This window comes from Oncorhynchus nerka, linkage group LG22 (assembly GCF_034236695.1).
Source record: "Oncorhynchus nerka isolate Pitt River linkage group LG22, Oner_Uvic_2.0, whole genome shotgun sequence".
Classification (NCBI taxonomy): Eukaryota; Metazoa; Chordata; class Actinopteri; order Salmoniformes; family Salmonidae; genus Oncorhynchus; species Oncorhynchus nerka.
In genome coordinates this window covers 88051504-88074153 of record NC_088417.1, presented here as the reverse complement: position 1 = coordinate 88074153, position 22650 = coordinate 88051504, and the positions used below count along the sequence as shown (strand labels likewise).

Below are 22650 nucleotides of genomic sequence, written 5' to 3'. Positions count from 1 at the left end.
GGGTTCGATTCCCACGGGGGACCAGTACGAAACAAATATTCAAACGTATGCACTCACTACTGTAAGTCGCTCTGGATAAGCGTGTCTGCTAAATGACTAAAATGTAATGCTCCTCTGGCTGTAAACTCTGGATTTGGATACTAGAAGTGCTAGTAGAATGCACCCTTTGTTGACCATTTAAGCCTTGATATAATAATAAATCGCATATAAATACTTGTAATTATTATTGATATGATAAATAGTATAACATATGTAATTGTGCATATTTTCTATCTTCGCCCTAATTATTAGTTTACAAAGCATACAGGTCGGAACTCATATTCTGAAAGATTGTTTTTAAACTCGTGACCCGGAAGTACTTAGTTATTCTTGCCTTCACAGTGATCTAGTTATCTACGTGTATTTCAGGAATATCTTTTGCCCCATATAATAGTCCAATGATGACTAAATTACAATATCTGAATGTGTATCTAACTGAGCGTTTGATGCAAGCTGCGGAGGAGATACTTGGAGTGGTCGGAGACACAATTTCTGAGTACCAGGAAGAAATAGCTCGGACGAAGAGAGAGAACCAATACCTGAAACGCCACTTGATCACACCGGTCCTACCTGGTATGTAGACTACTGCACTTCCCATTTACACGAATTATCTAGATAGCTAGAAACGTGTTATATTGTATTTTACTCAGTAGGGCAGAGAGAGACCGCGAAACCCTAACCAAATGTAGCAGCCTGAGCGGAGTCCCCAAATTCGAATTTTCCGGAGAAATCGGAAGTTAGGTTGAAAATACTGTATCCTTGACAACCGGAAACATTAGCTGCCATTCAACCCGGCGGAGAGCGTTGACTCCCACACCACCCCTCGCTCCTACGAACTCGTTCCGAGGATTCTCCGTTGGACTCTCCGTTGTCACGTTTTGCTGACACAGTTTAGAGGTTGACTTCCAGAAAGTGTCTCGGGGATCAATAAACCCGTTAACTTCGGGACACTTCGTGACTTGAATGATGCAATTCATGTAACACTTTTAAATAATAAAAGAACATGAAATTCAAATTAACGAGATTATACTTTATTTATTTTAAAATGGAGGCCCATTGAGACCAAGGTCTCCCTTGCAGGGGTGCCTGGCATCTTACAATTACAAAACAAAATCACACAGGAAATACACCAGAAAATGTAAATACAAAGAGAATACCCCAAAATATATAAACCTCAGTAACAGTTTAAAATTACATTTGGGAGGTATTTCATCATTTACATGTGTCAAATGTACATCACATAATTAGGCACACACCTCCATTATTTTTTGTGAAATTGCAATCAGATCTATCTGCAGACTGCAGTAACTACACACCGTGCCCACTGCCATTGAGGGTACTTGTAACAGTACGACGTTCATTAGCATTACTTCACTACATACCACGCCCTCAACCATTACTCTAGCTACGCTATATATGCAAAAGAATGTGGACACATTCAAATGAGTGGATTCTGCTATTTCAGCCACACCCGTTGCTGACAGGTTTATAAAATCGAGCACAAAGCCATACAATCTCCATAGACAGACATTGGCAGTAAAATGAGTGTGGAAGAACTTGACTGGCCTGCACAAAACCCTGACCTCAACCCCATTGAACACCTTTGGGATGAATTGGAACACCGAATGCGAGCCAGGCCTAATAGCCAAACATCAGTGCCCGAAACGAACTAATGCTCTTGTGGCTGAATGGAAGCAAGTCCACGCACAATGTTCCAACATCTAGTGGAGGGCCTTCCCAGAAGAGTGGAGGCTGTTATAGCAGCAAAGGTGGGACCAAGTCCATATTAATGCCCATGATTTTGGAATGAGATGTTCGACGAGCAGGTTCCACATACTTTTGGTCAAATAGTGTAGCTGGTACACACTAGCTAGCTAGTTGGTAGACACTAGCTAGTGGGCATAGGTGCCGTGTCCATTAGGCTAAAGTAGCCCCAATTTGAATTCAATTTTTGAAATTATATAGCCTAATTAGCCTAAAATCATTCAAAATAGGCTACTACACCAGGAAGCATGTTTTGGCCGCAGACGTTCATTAGCTTCTGTAAAAATAAAAAAAACGGTGGATTGTTTTAAATCACATTGCCTACGTTTGGAAGGGCCCCCAACTCAGGCATCGTGAGCGGCAAATACCAAATAGATGATTGTTGAGTTGCAACTGTCAGTAAAAAGTAGAAAAGTCCAGCAAGGCATATCATACAATATTTCAAAATACAATTGCCGGAAAACAGTTTGGAAAGCAAATGGCTATTGATGTAAAGAGAAGACAATGAAAATACTCTAATCTGTCTTTTAGTTATCAAAATTCAACTTAATTGAGCGAACAGTATAGCCTATCTTATTGGCACCAACGGAGAGCATCGGCAACATCCCCGGTGAGTTTGCATATTCACTCTTTATCATTGTTGCTTTAGTGCCACTTCATATTGTATTTTCTGACAATAATATCCTCCTCCAGGTTAGATGGGTGTCATATTGTATTTTCTGACAATAATATCCTCCTCCAGGTTAGATGGGTGTCATATTGTATTTTCTGACAATAATATCCTCCTCCAGGTTAGATGGGTGTCATATTGTATTTTCTGACAATAATATCCTCCTCCAGGTTAGATGGGTGTCATATTGTATTTTCTGACAATAATATCCTCCTCCAGGTTAGATGGGTGTCATATTGTATTTTCTGACAATAATATCCTCCTCCAGGTTAGATGGGTGTCATATTGTATTTTCTGACAATAATATCCTCCTCCAGGTTAGATGGGTGTCATATTGTATTTTCTGACAATAATATCCTCCTCCAGGTTAGATGGGTGTCATATTGTATTTTCTGACAATAATATCCTCCTCCAGGTTAGATGGGTGTCATATTGTATTTTCTGACAATAATATCCTCCTCCAGGTTAGATGGGTGTCATATTGTATTTTCTGACAATAATATCCTCCTCCAGGTTAGATGGGTGTCATATTGTATTTTCTGACAATAATATCCTCCTCCAGGTTAGATGGGTGTCATATTGTATTTTCTGACAATAATATCCTCCTCCAGGTTAGATGGGTGTCATATTGTATTTTCTGACAATAATATCCTCCTCCAGGTTAGATGGGTGTCATATTGTATTTTCTGACAATAATATCCTCCTCCAGGTTAGATGGGTGTCATATTGTATTTTCTGACAATAATATCCTCCTCCAGGTTAGATGGGTGTCATATTGTATTTTCTGACAATAATATCCTCCTCCAGGTTAGATGGGTGTCATATTGTATTTTCTGACAATAATATCCTCCTCCAGGTTAGATGGGTGTCATATTGTATTTTCTGACAATAATATCCTCCTCCAGGTTAGATGGGTGTCATATTGTATTTGCGTCTCCCTATTATTCATCTGTTTGTATCCAGTCATATTAAGTGTAGAAGAATGGCATGAAATGTGTTTATGAAAAGGCAACATTTTTCCTGTGCAAAGAAATAAGAAACATATCTGATATAGCCTGGGGGAAGGCGTGATATGGGATTCAGCCAGAGACATAGATATTCCATTCCCAGAACAAGCTAGCTAACTCAATGGTGGTCTTGTCAATCAAGCGTCAACAGCTGTCATTACTTTCATTGACGTCAAGTATTGTCTTCCTTCCCCCAGCTCCTCAGCCCATTGTCTCTTGGGTCTCAGAGCAGCAAACTCCCCCTGAGCAACAGCGCTGTGAGCAGGAGTGGAGCTCCAGTCTGGGGCAGGAGGACACAGAGCCCACACAGATTAAAGAGGAACAGGGTGAACTCAGGACCCGTCAGGAGGTAGAGCAGATTCAAGGGCCGGAGGCTGATACCAAAGAAGACTCCATAATCATTCCTCTCTGTGTGAAAGGTGACTGTGATCAGGAGCCACCTCAGCCCACACATCTTCTCCAAACTGTGGAGAACAGAGAGAAGTACTCTCTACTGACCAATACAACTGGACAGATCAAAACAGAACCTGATGGAGAGGGCTATGTAGTATCACTATCAGAACCAACCAGTGACTCCCCTCAGTCTCAGCCCCTCTCTGCAGTAAATCCAGACTGTTCTAGAACACAGAGTGAGAACACTGAAAGTGTTCAGAGAGATCCAGAAAGGAGACCAGAGGAGGACACCCAGACACACTCATGTACTCAGTGTGGTGCCGTGTTCTGTGAGCTATCCCAACTGAAGGCACACATGCTATCCCACACAGAACCACACAGTGGTGACACTAGTCACAGGCAAATCCTCTGCACAGTCTGTTGGAAGTCATTCACCTCTACCAGTTACCTCAAGGTCCACCTGTGTTCTCACAATAAGGAGAAGCCCTTCCACTGTGGTGTGTGTGGCAAGAGTTTCAGCTACTCAGGGAGGTTCAGGGAGCATCAACGCATCCACACGGGAGAGAGACCGTACCGCTGCCACGTGTGTGGTAAACGCTTCAACCGGTCTACCCATCTGAAGACCCACCTGAGGGTCCACACGGGGGAGAAACCCTACTCCTGTCCTGTCTGTGGAAAAGGGTTCAGTCAGTCCAGCCAGATCAAAGGACACCTCAGAACTCACACCCGAGGAAGGTAGGAGAACGATGCCTTGGAGTGGAAAGACCCCATGAGGGGATAGACGGAGCTTTCTGTTCTCACAGTGCCCAGCTTTTAGGAAGAGAAAGGGAAAGACATTACTTCTCTTCAATGCTACTAATTCTACGTACACTACATGGCAAAATATGTGGACACCCCTTCAAATTAGTGGATTTGGCTATTTCAGCCAATCCCGTTGCTGACAGGTGTATAAAGTGTACTTTTAGTTGACTTTCAAAGTGACACCATCATAAGATGCCACCTTTCCAGCAAGTCAGTTTGTCAAATTTGCTGCCCCAGTCAACTGTAAGTGCAGTTATTGTGAAATGGAAAAGTATAGGAGCAACAATGGCTCAGCCGCGACGCGGTAGGCCATACAAACTCACAGAACGGGACCGTTGAGTGCTGAAGCGCAGAGTGCGTAAAAACGCTTGTCCTTGGTTGCAACACTCACTACCAAGTTCCAAACTCTGGATGCAACGTCAGCACAAGAACTGTTTGTCGAGAGCTTCTTCATGAAATGGGTTTCCATGACCGAGTAGCCGCACACAAGCCCAAGATCACCATGCGCAAAGCCAAGTGGGGGCTGGACTGGTGTGAAGCTCGCCGCCATTGGACTCTGGAGCAGTGGGATCGTGTTCTCTAGCATAATGAATCACGCTTCACCATCTGGCAGTCCAACAGACGAATCTGAGTTTGGCGGATGCCAGGAGAACGCTACCTGCTCGAATGCATAGTGCCAACTGTAAAGTTTGGTGGATGATTAATAATGGTTTGGGGCTGTGGAAAGCCTCCCCAGCAGAGTGGAGTCTGTTATAGCAGCAAAGGGGGACCAGCTCCATCTTAATGCCCAAGATTTTTGAATTAGATGTTCGACTAGCAGGTGTCCCCATACTTTTGACAATGTAGTGTATTATTGTAATACTAGAGGACTATAGAATGTATGATGTTTTGCAGACTAACTGAGGCACCTCATGTCTGCATTGAGTTAAGAGAGCTACTCTAATACAATGCTATGAAAAGACTTGAATGCATCTCCTCATGTATCACTAGGTTACACTAACTATGTTTCAATTGGAGCTGGTTGGACTCCTTGCAAACAAACTTTCTCTGTCAAATTGATTAAGCATTTGTGGGAACATTTACTTCTGAATGTCTGAGAAAAAAACACATCAGGTCAATGTTAGCTGGAGTGACTAGTGGGACTATTGTTACAGACAGCCCATCCTCACCAATGTTGTTATAAAACCATGTTTGAACACTAGATGGCATATACTTTAATTATTTCTCCTTCACAAAAGTGTTACAGGTTTCAATGCCCTCACAGGTTGCCAAGCAACACCCTGAAACCCAGAAACAGAGCTATTGGTAAGTTTATGCATACATTCAGAATCTATGATGACTCTATAGCAACAACAAAAAACTTCCCCAATGGGTCTCCTTTTCTGTGTGAATTTGTGTGGTTACTAGGGTACCATGCAATAATAGAGCACACCCCAATACTGTTCATACTGTTCATATACCCCCAAATGTATACATGTATGACCTTTGACCCCCCCCCCCCAAGGTGGGCTCATAAAGATGTCATTACCATTCAAATTGCTTCATACCTCAATATGTGATGTATTCTAAAGTTAAACACATCAAATGGCCTTAGTTTGAGAAGATTATTACTTGATAATTCAAAATGACATCCCATACCCTCAATCCTGTTGGCCCAACGAACCGCATAATGTTCATAACATTTAGTTGTGTTACAGCCTGACTTCGAAATGGATTAAATCATGTTTTTTCTTACACATCTACACACAATACCCCATAATGACAAATTGAAAACATGTTTTTAGACATTTTTGCAAATGTATTGAAAATGAAATACAGATCAAATTTACATAAGTATTCACACCCCTGAATCAATACTTTGTAGAAGCACCTTTTGGCAGTGATTACAGCTGAGTCTCTAAGAGCTTTCCACACCTGGATTGTACAACAATTGGTTGATGATCATTGTAGACAACCATTTTCAGTTATTGCCATATAATTTAAGTAGATGTGATTTAAGTAGATGTAGCCCTTTCCTAGCCCTTTCCTAGATGTAGATGTAGCCCTTTCCTGCATTCAGTGACCAAAAGAGCCCTCTTTGGCCTCATGGCTACAATCTTATTAATATTTTGCATAATTGAATAATTAATAAAGATTTTTATTTTACAATGAAAATCCTGTGTTTTTATGTCAAACAGTTTTGTTATTTCAGTGTTCTGTGATGTCTATAAAGTGTAATATTGGGACACAAACTCAAAATGCATCTCAATTCTATATCTGACTTGGTACAAGTGTCTTCTTTTTTTAAAGCACGTAACCATGTGTAGTGAGGTGTATACTCTTGTTTCAAAGTATATTTGTTTCAGACTACCAATAACCACTCTGTGACCCTGATTTAGCCCACTGCAGTGAAACTTCAGTGTAGATTTGGCCTTGTGATTTAGGTTATTGTCCTGCTGAAAGATGAATTCATCTCCCAGTGTCTGGTGGAAAGCAGACTGAACCAGGTTTTCCTCTAGGATTTTGCCTGTGCTTAGCTCCATTCCGTCTATTTTTTTATTCTGAAAAACTCCCCAGTCCTTAACAATTAAAAGCATACCCATAACATGTATGCTAGAAGATATGGAGAGTGGTATTGGATTTGCCAACATATTACTCATTACAACACTTTGTATTCAGGACAAAAAGTGAATTGCTTTGACACATTTTTTTTTGCAGTATTACTTTAGTGCCTTGTTGCAAACAGGATGCATGTTTTGGAATATGTTTTATCCTGTACAGACTTTCTTGCTTTCACTCTGTCAATTAGGTTAGTATTGTGGAGTAACTACAATGTTGTTGATCCATCCTCAGTTCTCATATCACAGCCATTAAACTCTGTAACTGTTTTAAAGTCACCATTGGCCTCATGGTGAAATCCCTGAACAGTTTTCTTCCTCTCCATCAACTGAGCTAGGAAGGATGCCTGCATCTGGGTGGGTGTTTAAAAAAAATATATATATATTTTACCCAAACTGACTTGCCTAGTTAAATAAAGAACAAATTCTTATTTTCAATGACGGCCTCGGAACAATGGGTTAACCGCCTTGTTCAGGGGCAGAACAACAGATTTTTACCTTTTCAGCTCGGGGATTCAATCTTGCAACCTTTCGGTTACTAGTCCAACGCTCTAACCACTAGTAGTGTATTGATACACCATCCAAAGTGTAACTAATAACTTCAGCATGCTCAAAGGGATATTCAATGTCTCCTCTTTTTTGTTACCCATCTAACAGGTGCCCTTCTTTAAAAGGCATTGGAAAGCCTCCCTGGTCTTTGTGGTTGAATCTGTGTTTGAAATTCACTGCTTGACTGAGGGACCTTACAATTATCTGTATGTGTGTGGTACAGAGAGGAGGTAGTCATTCAAAAGTCATGTTAAACACTATTATTGCAAACTGAGTAAGTCCATACAACTTATGTGACTTGTTAAGCACATTTTTACTCATTAACTTATTTAAGCTGGTCATAACAAAGGGGTTGAATACTTGACTCAAAACATTTCAGCTTTTCATTTGTAATTATATATTTTTTAAATGTTCAAAAACATAATTCCACTTTCACATTTTGGGATATTGTGTGTAGGCCAGTGACCAAAAATAAAATTTGATCAATTTTAAATTCAGGCTGTAACACAACAAAATGTGGAACAATTCAAGGGATGTGATTACTTTCTGAAGGCACTGTATTTAATTGCCTGCACATTGTGTTGCAGTAAAGGGGGGCCCATTCCACTCAGGAGCACTTTTACTTTCAAAATCAACAGTTTTCAACCCAAGGAGCATCACTGCTCATTCTGTGGACCTTAAAGGGTGACCTATCAGAGTTAGAAAGCTGGCTGTCAAACATTTTACAATATAAGTTTACTTTTATTCATCTATCTGTATATTTCAAGACGGGGAAGAGGGAGGTGCGGTGAGATACCCAATGGGTTGAACAATATTTTTTTCAGCACTTATATTGAAGATGCTATTACTTAAATATTGGAAGTCAAATGATACACCCATGTTAAGAAAATTGAAGAATCAAATGCTTTATTATTTAAATATTGGAGAAAAAAATCTGGCTACAGACAAACAACACAATTTGAAGTCATATGGGTCTGAGTCTTACAAGCGTTAGAAACAAAGTTGGGTGTGGATACGGTGGGAACATGTGGGTCCGAGCAAGTGTGATGTCATTTGTTTGTGGAAATGTATTTATAGAAATGTTATGTTGTCTATTTAGTCTATGTACTGTATGTTTTTGCTTGCTCCCTTCGGTCTCAACGTAGACTTTGATCTGAAGCCATTATTGTGACTTTGTCATTGTAATTGTTTGTAAGCTTTTGTAGTCAAATGAATTATGCTATCCATTTGTTGTTTGTATGCTGTTCTTTGTATTCCATTTTAATATTTGATAATTAACCAATGATTTTAGGCCACTCTTGGCCATGATTACAGACACCTGTGTCTTTTGACACTACATAAACGAGTCATCCCGCAGTGTTTGTGATTATACCCTGATGAAGACAGGTTGGCTGTCAACTTGGTAATTAAATTTTTGCATCTGAGCTCCTAGAGTGTGCGGCTCTCTTTAATTTTCAAGTTTTCTTCTCTGCTAGCCAGCACCCTGCCTAAATAGGTGTGTGTTTCTTTTTCTTCTAAATATTTGTATGAACATAAGATTCAACAACAGACAACTGAACAAGTTCCACAGACTTGTGACTAACAGAAATGGAATATCTGGGAGTCGAAATCTAAAGTAACAGTCAGTATCTGGTGTGGCTACCAGCTGCATTAAGTACTGCAGTGCATCGCCTCCTCATGGACTGCACCAGATTTGCCAGTTATTGCTGTGAGATGTTACCCCATTCTTCCACCATGGCACCTGCAAGTCCCTGGACATTTCTGAGGGGAATGGCCTAGCCCTCACCCTCTGATCCAACAGGTCCCAGACGTGCTCAATGGGATTGAGGGTCATTTCAGGATGAGCCTGAAGGAAGGGTACCACATGATGGAGGAGGATGTCTTCCCTGTAACGCACAGCGTTGAGATTGCTTGCAATGACAACAAGCTCAGTCCGATGATGCTGTGACACACCGCCCCAGACCATGACAGACCCTCCACCTCCAAATTGATCCCGCTCCAAAGTACAAACCTCGGTGTAACGCTCATTCCTTCAACGATAAACGCGAATCCGACCATCACCCCTGGTGAGACACAACTGCGACTCGTCAGGGAAAGCCCTTTTTGCCAGTCCTGTCTGACCAGTGATGGTGAGTTTGTGCCTATAGGAGACGTCGGTGGTGTCTGGTGAGGACCTGCCTACAAGCCCTCAATCCATCCAGCCTCTCTCAGCCTATTGAGCACAGTCTGAACACTGATGGAGGGATTGTGCGTTCCTGGTGTAACTCGGGCAGTTGTTGTTGCCATCCTGTATCTGTCCCGCAGGTGTGATGTTCGGATGTACCGATCCTGTGTAGGTGTTGTTACACGTGGTCTGCCACTGCGAGGATGATCAGCTGTCTGTCCTGTCTCCCTGTAGCGTTGTCTTAGGCGTCTCACAGTACGGACATTGCAATTTATTGCCCTGGCCACATCTGCAGTCCTCATGCCTCCTTGCAGCATGCCCAAGGCATGCTCATCCAGATGAGCAGGTACCCTAGGCAGAGTCAGGGTCAGTAGAAAGGCTTCTTTAGTGTCCTAAGTTTTCATAACTGTGACCTTAATTGCCTACCATCTGTAAGCTGTTAGTGTCTTAACGAACATTCCACAGGTTCATGTTCATGAATTGTTTATGGTTCATTGAACATGGTGTTTAACGGTGTTTAAACCCTTTACAATGAAGATCTGTGAAGTTACTTGGATTTTTACGAATTATCTTTGAAAGGGTCCTGAAAAAGGGATGTTTCTTTTTTTGTTGAGTTTATATATACACTACCATTCAAAGGTTTGCGGTCACTTAGAAATATCCTTGTTTTTTAAACAAAAGCATTTTTTTGTCCATTTTAAAATAACATAATTGATCAGAAATACAGTGTAGACATTGCAGCTATAATAGTCATTTACAACATTAACAAACGGCTGATTTTGAAATGGAATATAGGCGTACAGAGGACCATTATCAGCAACCATCACTCCTATGTTCCAATGGCACGTTGTGTTAGCTAATCCAAGTTTATCATTTTAAAAGGATAATTGATCATTAGAAAAACCTTTTGCAATTATGTTAGCACAGCTGAAAACTGTTGTGCTTATTAAAGAAGCAATAAAACTGGCCTTCAGACTAGTTGAGTATCTGGAACATCAGCATTTGTGGGTTTGATTACAGGCTCAAAATGCCCAGAAACAAAGGACTTTCTTCTGAAACACGTCAGTCTATTCTTGTTCTGAGAAATGAAGGCTATTCCATGCAAGAAATTGCCAAGAAACTGAAGATCTCGCACAACGCTGTGTACTACTCCCTTCACAGAACAGCGCAAACTGGCTCTAACCAAAGTAGAAAGAGTAGGAGGAGGCCCCGGTGTACACCTGGGCAAGAGGACAAGTACATTAGTGTCTAGTTTGAGAAACAGACACCTCACAAGTCCTTAACTGGCAGCTTCCTTAAATAGTTCATTAAATGTCCTTCTAGCCAGAGTTACAAAGAAAAAGCCATACCTCAGACTGGCCAATAAAAAGAAAAGATTAAGATGGGCAAAAACACAGACACTGGGCAGAGGAAGATGGAAAAAAAGTGTTATGGACAGAAGAATCTAAGTTTGAGGTGTTCGGATCACAAAGAACATTCATGAGATGCAGAAAAAATGAAAAGATGCTGGAGGAGTGCTTGACGCCATCTGTCAAGCATGGTGGAGGCAATGTGATTGTCTGGTGCTGGTAGAGTGGGAGATTTGTACAGGCTAAAAGGGATCTTGAAGGAAAGCAATCACTCCATTTTGCAACGGCATGCCATACCCTATGGATGGCGCTTAATTGCAGCCAATTTCCTCCTACAACAGGACAATGACCCAAAGCACAGCACCAAACTATGCATTAACTATTTAGGGAAGAAGCAGTCAGCTGGTATTCTGTCTATAATGGAGAGGCCAGCACAGTCACCGGATCTCAACCCTATTGAGCTGTTGTGGGAGCAGTTTGACTGTATAGCACGTAAGAAGTGCCCATCAAGCCAATCCAATTTGTGCTTCAGGAAGCATGGGGTGAAATCTCTTCAGATTACCTCAACAAATGGACAACTAGAATGTGAAAGGTCTGCAAAGATGTTATTGCTGCAAATGGATGATTATTTGACAAAAACCAAGTTTGAAGGAAATAATTACTATTTCAATTAAAAATTATTATCTATAACCTTGTCAATGTCTTGACTATATTTCCTATTCATTTTGCAACTCATTTCATGGAAAACAAGGACATTTCCAAGTGACCCCCAAACTTTTGAACGGTAGTGTATATACAGTACCAGTCAAAAGTTTGGACACCTACTCATTCCAGGGTTTTTCATTTTTTACTATTTTATACATTGTAGATCAATGTTGACTATATCAAAAATATTAAATAACACATGGAGTCATGTAGTAACTGAAAAAGTGTAAAACAATTCAAAATTTATTTTATATTTGAGATTCTTCAAAGTATCCACCCTTTGCTTGATGACAGCTTTGCACACTCTTGGCATTCTCTCAACCAGCTTCATGAGGTTGTCATGGTAGTCGTGCCTTGTTAATTTGTGGAATGTATTTGTATCTTAATGCGTTTGAGCAAATCAGTTGTGTTGTGACAAGGTCGGGTGGTATACAGAAGATAGCCCTATTTGGTAAAAGACCAAGTCAATATTACGACAAGAACAGCTCAAATAAGCAAAAAGAACGACAGTCCATCATTACTTTAAGACATGAAGGTCAATCAATCTGGAAAATTTCAAGAACTTTTAAAGTTTCTTCAAGTGCAGTCGTAAAAACCGTCAAGCTCTATGATGAAACTGGCACTTATGAGGACCACCGCAGGAAAGGAAGACCCAGAGTTACCTCTGCTGCAGAGGATAAGTTCATTAGAGTTACCAGCCTCAGAAATTGCAATCCAAATAAATGCTTCACAGAGTTCAAGTAACAGACATCTACAACATCAACTGTTCAGAGGAGACTGCGTGAATCAGGCCTTCGTGGTTGAATTGCTGTAAAGAAAACACTGATAAAGGACACCAATAAGAAGAGAATTGCTTTGGCCAAGAAACACGTGCAATGGACATTAGACCGGTGGAAATCTGTCCTTTGATCTGATGAGTCCAAATTTGTGATTTTTGGTTCCAACTGCCGTGTCTTTGTGAGACGCAGAGTAGGTGAACGAACGGATTATCTCCACGTGTGGTTCCCACCATGAAGCATGGAGGAGGATGTGTGGGGGTGCTTTGCTGGTGACACTACAGTATCTGTGTATCTGTATTTATTTAGAATTCAAGGCACACTTAACCAGCGTGGCTACCACAGCATTCTGCAGCGATACGTCATCCCATCTGGTTTGCGCTTAGTGGGACAATCATTTGTTTTTCAACAGGACAGTAACCCAACACACCTCCAGGCTGTGTACGGGCTATTTAACCAAGAAGAAGAGTTATGGAGTGCTGCATCAGATGACCTGGCCTCCACAATCACCGACCTCAACACAATTGAGATAGTTTGGGATGAGTTGGACCACAGAGTGAAGGAAAAGCAGCCAACAAGTGCTAAGCATATATGGGAACTCCTTCAAGACTGTTGGAAAAGCATTCCAGGTGAAACTGGTTGAGAGAATGTCAAGAGTGTACAAAGCTGTCATCAAGGCAAAGAGTGGCTAGTACTGTATATAAAAAAAGTGGCCTGACAGTTTAAAACCTCTTCAGGATCAGACCCTTTTTTTTCAATTTCTGCCTAAAATGACATACCCAAATCTAACTGCCTGTAGCTCAGGACCTGATGCAAGCATATGCATATTCTTGATACTATTTGAAAGGAAACACTGAAGTTTGTGGAAATGTGAAATTAATGTTGGAGAATATATATAACACATTAGATCTGATAAAAGATAATACCCCAAATAATACATGTGTTTTCATAGTTTAGTTTCACCCCTATCATCACATTTATTCATGTGGTGAAGGTAGGCAACATTACCTCCTCGACACTGATTTTCAACATGGGGGCCCCACAAGGGTGCCCCCTCAGTCCCATCTTGTATTCCCTGTATACCCACAACTGCGTGGCCTCACAACAGTTCCAACTCCATCATCAAGTTCGCGGACAATACGACAGTAGTAGGCCTGATTATCAACAATGACGAGACGACCTACATGGAGGCGGTAGGCATTCAACCTTTCCCTCAATATCAGCAAAACAAAGGAGCTGATTGTGGACTGCAGGAGGAACCAGGCTGGATATGCCCCCATCCTCATCAACGGGTCTGTTGTGGAGACGTCAATAACTTCAAGTTCCTAGGCTTACACTTCTCAGAGAAGCTGTAATGGTCAAGGCATGACAGTGACTCTTCAACCTCAGAATGCTGAAGAAAATCTTCCTTTCCCAGAGGGCCCTCAGTGTTCTACAGGAGCACCATCGAGAGCATACTGTTGGGCTGCATTACAGCCTGGTACAGAAACTCCACCGTCGCTGACCGCAAGGTTCTTCACAGGATGATATGTGCAGTCGAACGCACCATTGGGTGCACACTGCCTGCCCTGCAGGACACCTACAACACCAGGTGTCGTAGGAAGGCCAAAAAGATCATCAAGGACCCCAGCTCTCCGAGCCATGCCCTGTTCTACCCACTTCCATCACTCAGATGTGGGAAGTACAGGAGCATCATGGAAAAACTGGAAGACTGGCCAATAGTTTTTACCCCCAGACCATCAGGCTGCTGAATAGCCACCACTAGTCAGCTACCTGCTCCCTCCTTCCCCTGCTACTCCCCATATGGACATTTTCCCCCCACCCCAATGACATTCATCACTGTTGCAGTTGTTAATACGTATATTATTATTTATATTTGTGTCGGTTTTATTTCCCTTGGTCCCCACACCCCAATGGTAATTTACTCTGACTGCTGCTCCCCTATAGTCATTCCCTCCCACCCCCTCAACAGTCTTTACGCTGCCTCCACCCCAATGGACATGTATTCATCACTGATACAGTTGATATTATGTCTATAGTGCTATTTATATTTACATGTATGTTTTTGTATTACCATAATCATTATTTTATTTCACTTAGTTGGAGCTGGGAGCCTAAGATTTTCACTGTTCCCTGCAATCACACCTTCACCCCTGTAAATGTGACTTACAGTGCCTTCAGAAAGTATTCACCTTCCTTTACTTTCCCCACATTTTGTTGTGTTACAGCCCGAATTTCAAATTGATACATTTACAACATTTTTCAGAATTTTCACAAATGAATTAAAAATAAAAAGCTGAAATTCCTAGAGTCAATAAGTATTCAACCCCTTTGTCATGGCAAGCCTAAATACGTTCAGGAGTAAAAATGTGCTTATCAAGTCACATGGACTCACGCTGTGTGCAATAATAGTGTTTAACATGATTTTGTAATGACTACCTCCCTCAGTCGAGAAATGAATTTCAAACACAGATTCAACCACAAAGACCAGGTTTTCCAATACACCTATTGGTAAAAATAAAAAATAAATATTTTTTAAATCACATATCGCACATAAATACTTTTAATTATTCTTTGTGACAACTAGTATAACATATCTATAATTGTGCACATTTTCCATCATATTCGCCTTTATTATTAATTGAAAAAAGCATACAGGACGAACCCCATTTTCTGAAAGATAAAAAAAAAAATCCGTGACCCGGAAGTACTTGGTTGTTCTTGACTTCTTCACAGCGATCTAGCTATCTACGTGTATTTCGGGAATATTTCTTGCCCCCTATCGTCCAATGATGACTAAATTACAATATCTGAATGTGTATCTAACTGAGCGTTTGATGCAAGCTGCGGAGGAGATACTTGGAGTGGTCGGAGACACGATCTCCGAGTATCAGGAAGAAATAGTCCGGACGAAGAGAGAAAACCAATACCTGAAACGACACTTGATCACACCGGTCTTCCCTGGTATGTAGCTAGCTAAACTACTTTACTTCTCATTTACACGAATTATCTAGATAGCTAGAAACGTGTTTAAATTGTATTCTACAGTATTTGAAGGATGAAACCCTAACCTAAATGTAGCAGGCGTAAAAAGACGCCCGAGCGGAGTCCCCACATCAGTTTTTCAATCAGGGTTGCCAGGTTATACTCTGAAAAAAGGTTATACCTTGCTCAAAAGTCCCGAAAACTACCCCCAAAAATGTTCTCAGACAGAGAGTTGTTGTCACATTTATCCAATATACCCATTTTCCATAACGTTATCGAGCGAATTAAGAAGAATATAGTCATTTTTAACGAAGTAGGCTAAGAAGCAAACTAGGTTTTCCATCAAAAAATAGTTCTTGCAAGTTTAATAATATGTCACAAGAGACACTATACATCGCCCTTATTAAACTCTCCAGATCATTTTCCATCAATTGATGTCGATTAAGCAATGTCCGTGGTATATGGCCAATAAACCATGCCGGCTAAGGGCTGTTCTTAGGACATAGCCCGTAGCCGTGGTATATTGTCCATATACCACAAGGAACAGCCCTAAGCTGTGGTTTATTGGCCATATACCACAAACCCCTGAGGTTTTTGCTATTATAAATTGGTTACCAACCTTAATTAGAATATACCATGACTTTCAACCAATCAGCATTCAGTGCTCAAACTACCCAGTTTGTAATTGTAAATACATTTTTTTTTTTACCCCTTTTTCTCCCCAATTTCGTGGTATCCAATTAGTAGTTACCATCTTGTCTCGTTGCTGCAACTCCTGTACGGACTCGGGAGAGGCGAAGGTCGAGAGCCGTCCATCCCACGAAACCCAACCAAGCCGCACTGCTTCTTGACACATTTCCCGCTTAACCCGGAAGCCAGCCGCACCAATGTGTTGGAGAAAACACAGTACACCTGGCGACCGTGTCAGCGTGCACTTTGCCCGGGCCGCCACAGGGGTCACTAGTGCGTGATGGGACAAGGACATCCCTGCCGGCCAAATCCTCCCCTCACCCGGACGACGCTTGGCCAATTGTGCGCCACTCGAAGGGTCTACCGGTCACGGCCGGCTGCGACAAAGCCTGGACTCGAACCCAGAATATCTAGATCACTGCGCCACTCGGGAGGCCCAAATAAATATTGTTTGCGAATGCGCATGCGCACAACTATAGATTCACCACTCAAACTCTCCTGTTGAATGTAAGTAGGAGAGAGGATCTCAATCTCTGGGCAAGAAACACTTGGACGAATTACAAAAAATGAATGTTAGGTTATTTTCTGGCAATTGTGATGTTATTATGTGCCAGATGTTAAGACTACAAACCATTATAAATGGCCTATTTGTGAGATTGATTTGTTATTACAATAGGCATAGGCTACTGACAAAAATATGGGTTTATAATTGCAATTCAACTGCCATGGTTTGCTGAGCTAGATGCAGGTAGTGTATAGCACCTGATAGGCTAACATCTCATTTCAGGGAAAAGTCCACAATGAAACTGACATTAAATGTGGAGAATGATACATTTGAGATAGAGCTCAGACCATGATTACAATTGACAACTTCCAAGTTAATTAACTAAACATGGAGATTAATAATTGCATAATAACACAAGGCTACAGCAAACTGAGTTATAGGCTATTTATTAAATCTGTTTGCAAGCTCCAGGAAGGCTACACAAGTTGCAAGAATTGATTTGCAATGACTCCAGCGATATCTTCATTTCAATATATTTATTGTATCAAATGGTAAGCACAGTAGCCTGCAATGGAATATACATTAATAGCCTACATGATGGCCAACAGATGCAAATGTAGCCTATCATTCTCCACATTTCATGTAATTTTGATTGTGGACTCTTTCCAATAACACATGCACGATAGGGGGGACCCATTTCAAATTTCTACTCGTGCAGCCATCCAGACCCTAAAACTTAGCCCGAGTAAAAACCCTTCACTTGATACGGTTATCCATAAGAAAAGTCAACATTAGAATATGAATTTATCTAAAGAGCTCTATTGCGCCTAAATAATTTTCCAATGCTTTGTCGCCGTTATGTCAGTTATAGCATGTTAATGTTTTATAGAAAATGGGTATCTTCATAGTTACCAATCTAAATAGCCTACTTACAACTGGTAAAAAGTTGTCACGATGTGCGCGCGTGCTGCACTCTCTCCATGACTCAGCTGCCTCTGCTGCAGCACTCTCTCAACCAACACACACACATCCAGCCCTCTCCCTCTCCATCATTCACTCAGTCACTCACTCAGTAACAGCCTATTCACTGCCTGATAGTCAGCAGCATCAGGTCACAATGAAATATATACAGTGCCTTCGGAAAGTGTTCAGACCCCTTGACTGTTTCTACATTTTATGTTACAGCCTTATTCTAAAATTGATTTAATAAAAACAAATCCTCAGCAATCTACACACAATACTCCATAATGACAAAGCGAAAACAGGTTTTTAGACATTTTTGCTAATTTATAAAACATAAAAAACATACCTTATTTACATAAGTATTCAGACCCTTTGCTATGAGACTCGAAATTGAGCTCAGGTGTGTCCTGTTTCCATTGATCGTCCTTGATGTTTCTATAACTTGGAGTCCACCTGTGATAGATTCAATTGATTGGACGTGATTTGGAAAGGCACACACCTGTCTATATAAGGTCCCACAGTTGACAGTGCACGTCAGAGCAAAAACCAAGCCATGATGTCGAAGGAATTGTCCGTAGAGCTCTGAGACAGGATTGTTTTGAGGCACAGATCTGGGGAAGGGTACAAAAAAAATGTCTGCAGCATTGACGGTCTCCAAGAACACAGTGGCCTCCATCATTCTTAAATGGAAGAGATTTGGAACCACCAAGACTCTACTAGAGCTGGCCGACCAGACATACTGAGCAATCGAGGGAGAAAGGCCTTGGTCAGGGAGGTGAACAAGAACCTGATGGTCACTCTGACAGATCTCTAGCGTTCCTATGTGGAGATGGTTGTCCTTCTGGAAGGTTCTCCCATCTCTGCAGCACTCCACCAATGAGGCCTTTATGGTAGTGACCAGACGGAAGCCACTCCTCAGTAAAAGGACACCAAGATGGAACTCTTTGGCCTGAAATGCCAAGCGTCACGTCTGGAGGAAACCTGGCACAATCCCTACGGTGAAGCATGGTGGTGGCAGCATCATGCTGTGGTGATGTTTTTCAGCTGCAGGGACTGGGAGACTAGTCAGGATCAAGGCAAAGATGAATGGAGCAAAGTACCGGGAGATCCTTGATGTAAACCTGCTCAGGACCTCAGACTGGGGTGAAGGTTCACCTTCCAACAGGACAACAACCCTATTCACACAGCCAATATAATGCAGGAGTGGCTTCAGGACAAGTCTCTGAATGTGCATGAGTAGCCCAGCCAGAGCCCGGACTTTAACTCTTGAGAGACTTGAAAATAGCTGTGCAGCGACACTCCCCATCCAATCTGACAGAGCTTGAGAGGATCTGCAGAGAAGCTCCCGAGTGGCGCAGCGGTCTAAGGCACTGCATCTCAGTGCTAGAGGCGCCACTACAGACACTGGTTAAATACTGAAGACTCAAGGTTGTAATCTTTGTCAATGGTGCTTCAACAAAGTACTGAGTAAAGGGTCTGAATACTTATGTAAGTGTGATATTCCAGTTTTTTTTATTTGTAATACCTTTTCAAAAATGTCTAAACCTGTTTTTGCTTTGTCATTATGGGGTATTGTGTATAGGGCGGGGGCGGCAGGGTAGCCTAGTGGTTAGTGTTGGACTAGTAACCGGAAGGTTGCAAGTTCAAACCCCCGAGCTGACAAGGTACACATCTGTCGTTCTGCCCCTGAACAGGCAGTTAACCCACTGTTCCTAGGCCGTCATTGAAAATAAGAATTTGTTTTTAACTGACTTGCCTAGTTAAATAAAGGTAAAATAAAGGTAAAATAAAAATAAGGTTGTAACGTAACAAGATTTTGAAAAAGTAATGGGGTCTGAATACTTTCCAGATGCACTGTATAGTGTATATTATTAGCCTACATTATGACTATCCAATTTACTCAGCCTACTATTGCTAATGTGATATCTTACATAAGTTTACAAATGTGATAATGCATGCTTTTTGATGGTGAAAATATGCTTCCCCAAACGCACCCAAGGTATTTGCTAGTACACACTAAAAAGTAATGCATTGCCTTATGGGATTCCACTTCGCTCTGAAGCAGCAGCGTTGCTGGTTCGATCAAATTGGTTATCGGAGTGTCTAATTAGCCCCTACACCCGCCATAATTTTCAAACCCTCAACTTTGGAACACTTGTGCATATGGCAGAGGAATGCGTGAATGTGCAAATGGATGGGCGAGGGGAAGGGTGATATGGGATTCAACCAGAGAAATAGCTAGCTTGTTCTGGGAATGACATAACTAACTCAATGGTGGTCTTGTCAATCAAGCGTCAACGGCTGTCATTACTTTCATTGATGTCATTTGTCTTCTTTCCACCAGCTCCTCAGCCCATTGTCTCTTGGGTCTCGGAGCAGCAAACTCCCCCTGAGCAACAGTACTGTGAGCAGGAGTGGAGCCCCAGTCTGGGGCAGAGGGACCCAGAGCCCACACAGATTAAAGAGGAACAGGGTGAACTCAGGACCCGTCAGGAGGTAGAGAAGATTCAAGGGCCGGAGGCTGATACCAAAGAAGACTCCATAATCATTCCTCTCTGTGTGAAAGGTGACTGTGATCAGGAGCCACCTCAGCCCACACATCTTCTCCAAACTGTGGAGAACAGAGAGAAGTACTCTCTACTGACCAACACAACTGGACAGATCAAAACAGAACCTGATGGAGAGGGCTATGGAGTATCACTATCAGAACCAACCAGTGACTCCCCTCAGTCTCAGCCCCTCTCTGCAGTAAATCCAGACTGTTCTAGAACACAGAGTGAGAACACTGAAAGTGTTCAGAGAGATCCAGAAAGGAGACCAGAGGAGGACACACAGACACACTCATGTACTCAGTGTGGTGCCGTGTTCTGTGAGCTATCCCAACTGGAGGCACACATGCTATCCCACACAGTACCACACCATGGTGACACTAGTCACAGGCAAATCCTCTGCACAGTCTGTTGGAAGTCATTCACCTCTACCAGTTACCTCAAGGTCCACTTGCGTTCTCACACTAATGAGAAGCCCTTCCACTGTGGTGTGTGTGGCAAGAGTTTCAGCTACTCAGGGAGGTTCAGAGAGCACCAACGCATCCACACGGGAGAGAGACCGTACCGCTGCCACGTGTGTGGTAAACGCTTCAACCGGTCTGCCCATCTGAAGACCCACCTGAGGGTCCACACAGGGGAGAAACCCTACTCCTGTCCCGTCTGTGGAAAAGGATTCAGTCAGTCCAGCCAGATCAAGGGACACCTCAGAACTCACACCCGAGGAAGGTAGAAGATTCCTTAGAGTGAGGGGATAGACAGAGCCTTCTGTTCTCAAAGTGCCTCCCTTCTCTTCACTTCTACATATAATTGTAACACTAGAGGACTATAGAATGTGTAATGTTTTGCAGACTGAGGCACCTCATGTATTGCATTGATTTGAGAGAGTTGCTTAATAACATGCTATGAAAAGACTTGACCCTTATGTATCACTAGGTTACACTAACTATTTTAGAGAGAAATATAATGTTCATTTTGGTTAGATTTAAAAAAAGATATATCTTGATTTTCAATAGGAGCGGGTTGGTCTCCTTGCAAATAAACTGTCATATTGATTAAGAATGTTTGGGAACATTTATTTCTGAATGTCTGTTTCTGAAGAAAAGAAACTTGCATCAGCTCAACGTTAGCTGGAGTGACTGTTGCTACAGACAACCTATTCTCACCAATGTTGTTGTACAACCAAGTTTGAACACTAGATGGTATTCTTGAATTATATATCCTCTACAAAAGTGTTACAATGTTCAATATTATTGCACTCACAGATCTTGCCAAGCAACAATCCAGAAACCAATATATTAGTGAAAAGTTTATACATTCTAAATCTGATGACTCTATATAGCTAAAAAAAACCTTCCCCAATAGGTCTCCTTTTACTGTGTGTGAATTTGGTGTGGTTACTAGGGTACCGTGCGATAATAGGCACATCCCAATACGGTTCATTCTGGCTCTATATACCCCCAAATGTATACATGTATGACATTTGACCCCCCCAAGGTGGGCCCATAAAGATGTCATTACCATTCAAATAGGTTTTTACCTTAATGTGTTGTATTATGAAGTTTATAACACATCCAATGGCCTTAGTTTGAGAAGATTGTCCTCTGATTATACCCTCAATGGATTTTAAAGAACTGATTCTAGCACTTAAAGATTCCAAAAAAGTTCCGGCACAGTGGTTGGGCTGCGGGTGTGAAAGATTCAGCTACTGGCATTACACACCTGGCTAAAAGATTACTGTAGCTCTTTTCAAAACACTTTTATAGACAACTTTGACACCTGGAAACAGAAGATACTCTACAGGAATGACTGAGTCACATTTCAAGGCTGCGGTGAGACAATGACTTATGAATGACCCAAGACCTGCTCGGTTAATCCCTACCATTGTGACACTGAGTTGTCATAATGCTGCATCAAATGTACATTATGTAAATAACTTGTATGTATGTCCCCCTAACGACCCTGAATACCTCCGTTGATCATACTGCTATTGTATGCAGTAATCATGTGCCTATGAACCAGAGTTACACTTTTAGCACTGAGGCGGTGTGCCTTAGCAGGAAGTCCACTGTGTGCAACTCAGTCACTATCAGCTCCAATATAAATACCATGAGCAAGTTACTTCTGATAAGCTTCCCAGTAAAGAT

At 41.7% G+C, this 22650-nt stretch overlaps 1 protein-coding gene across 1 annotated transcript; it reads left to right on the top strand.

Annotated features, from left to right (window-relative positions):
* Nucleotides 1–313: 313 nt before the first annotated feature.
* On the top strand, nucleotides 314–21558 carry LOC115104825 (zinc finger and SCAN domain-containing protein 2-like). The gene is made up of 7 exons (XM_065006835.1): nucleotides 314–612; nucleotides 3678–4609; nucleotides 9622–9708; nucleotides 10299–10330; nucleotides 14232–14535; nucleotides 15559–15778; nucleotides 20302–21558. Exons 1-7 carry the CDS (start codon nucleotides 438–440, stop codon nucleotides 21234–21236), a joined length of 2685 nt encoding a protein of 894 aa, XP_064862907.1. The 5' UTR covers nucleotides 314–437; the 3' UTR covers nucleotides 21237–21558.
* Nucleotides 21559–22650: the final 1092 nt, after the last annotated feature.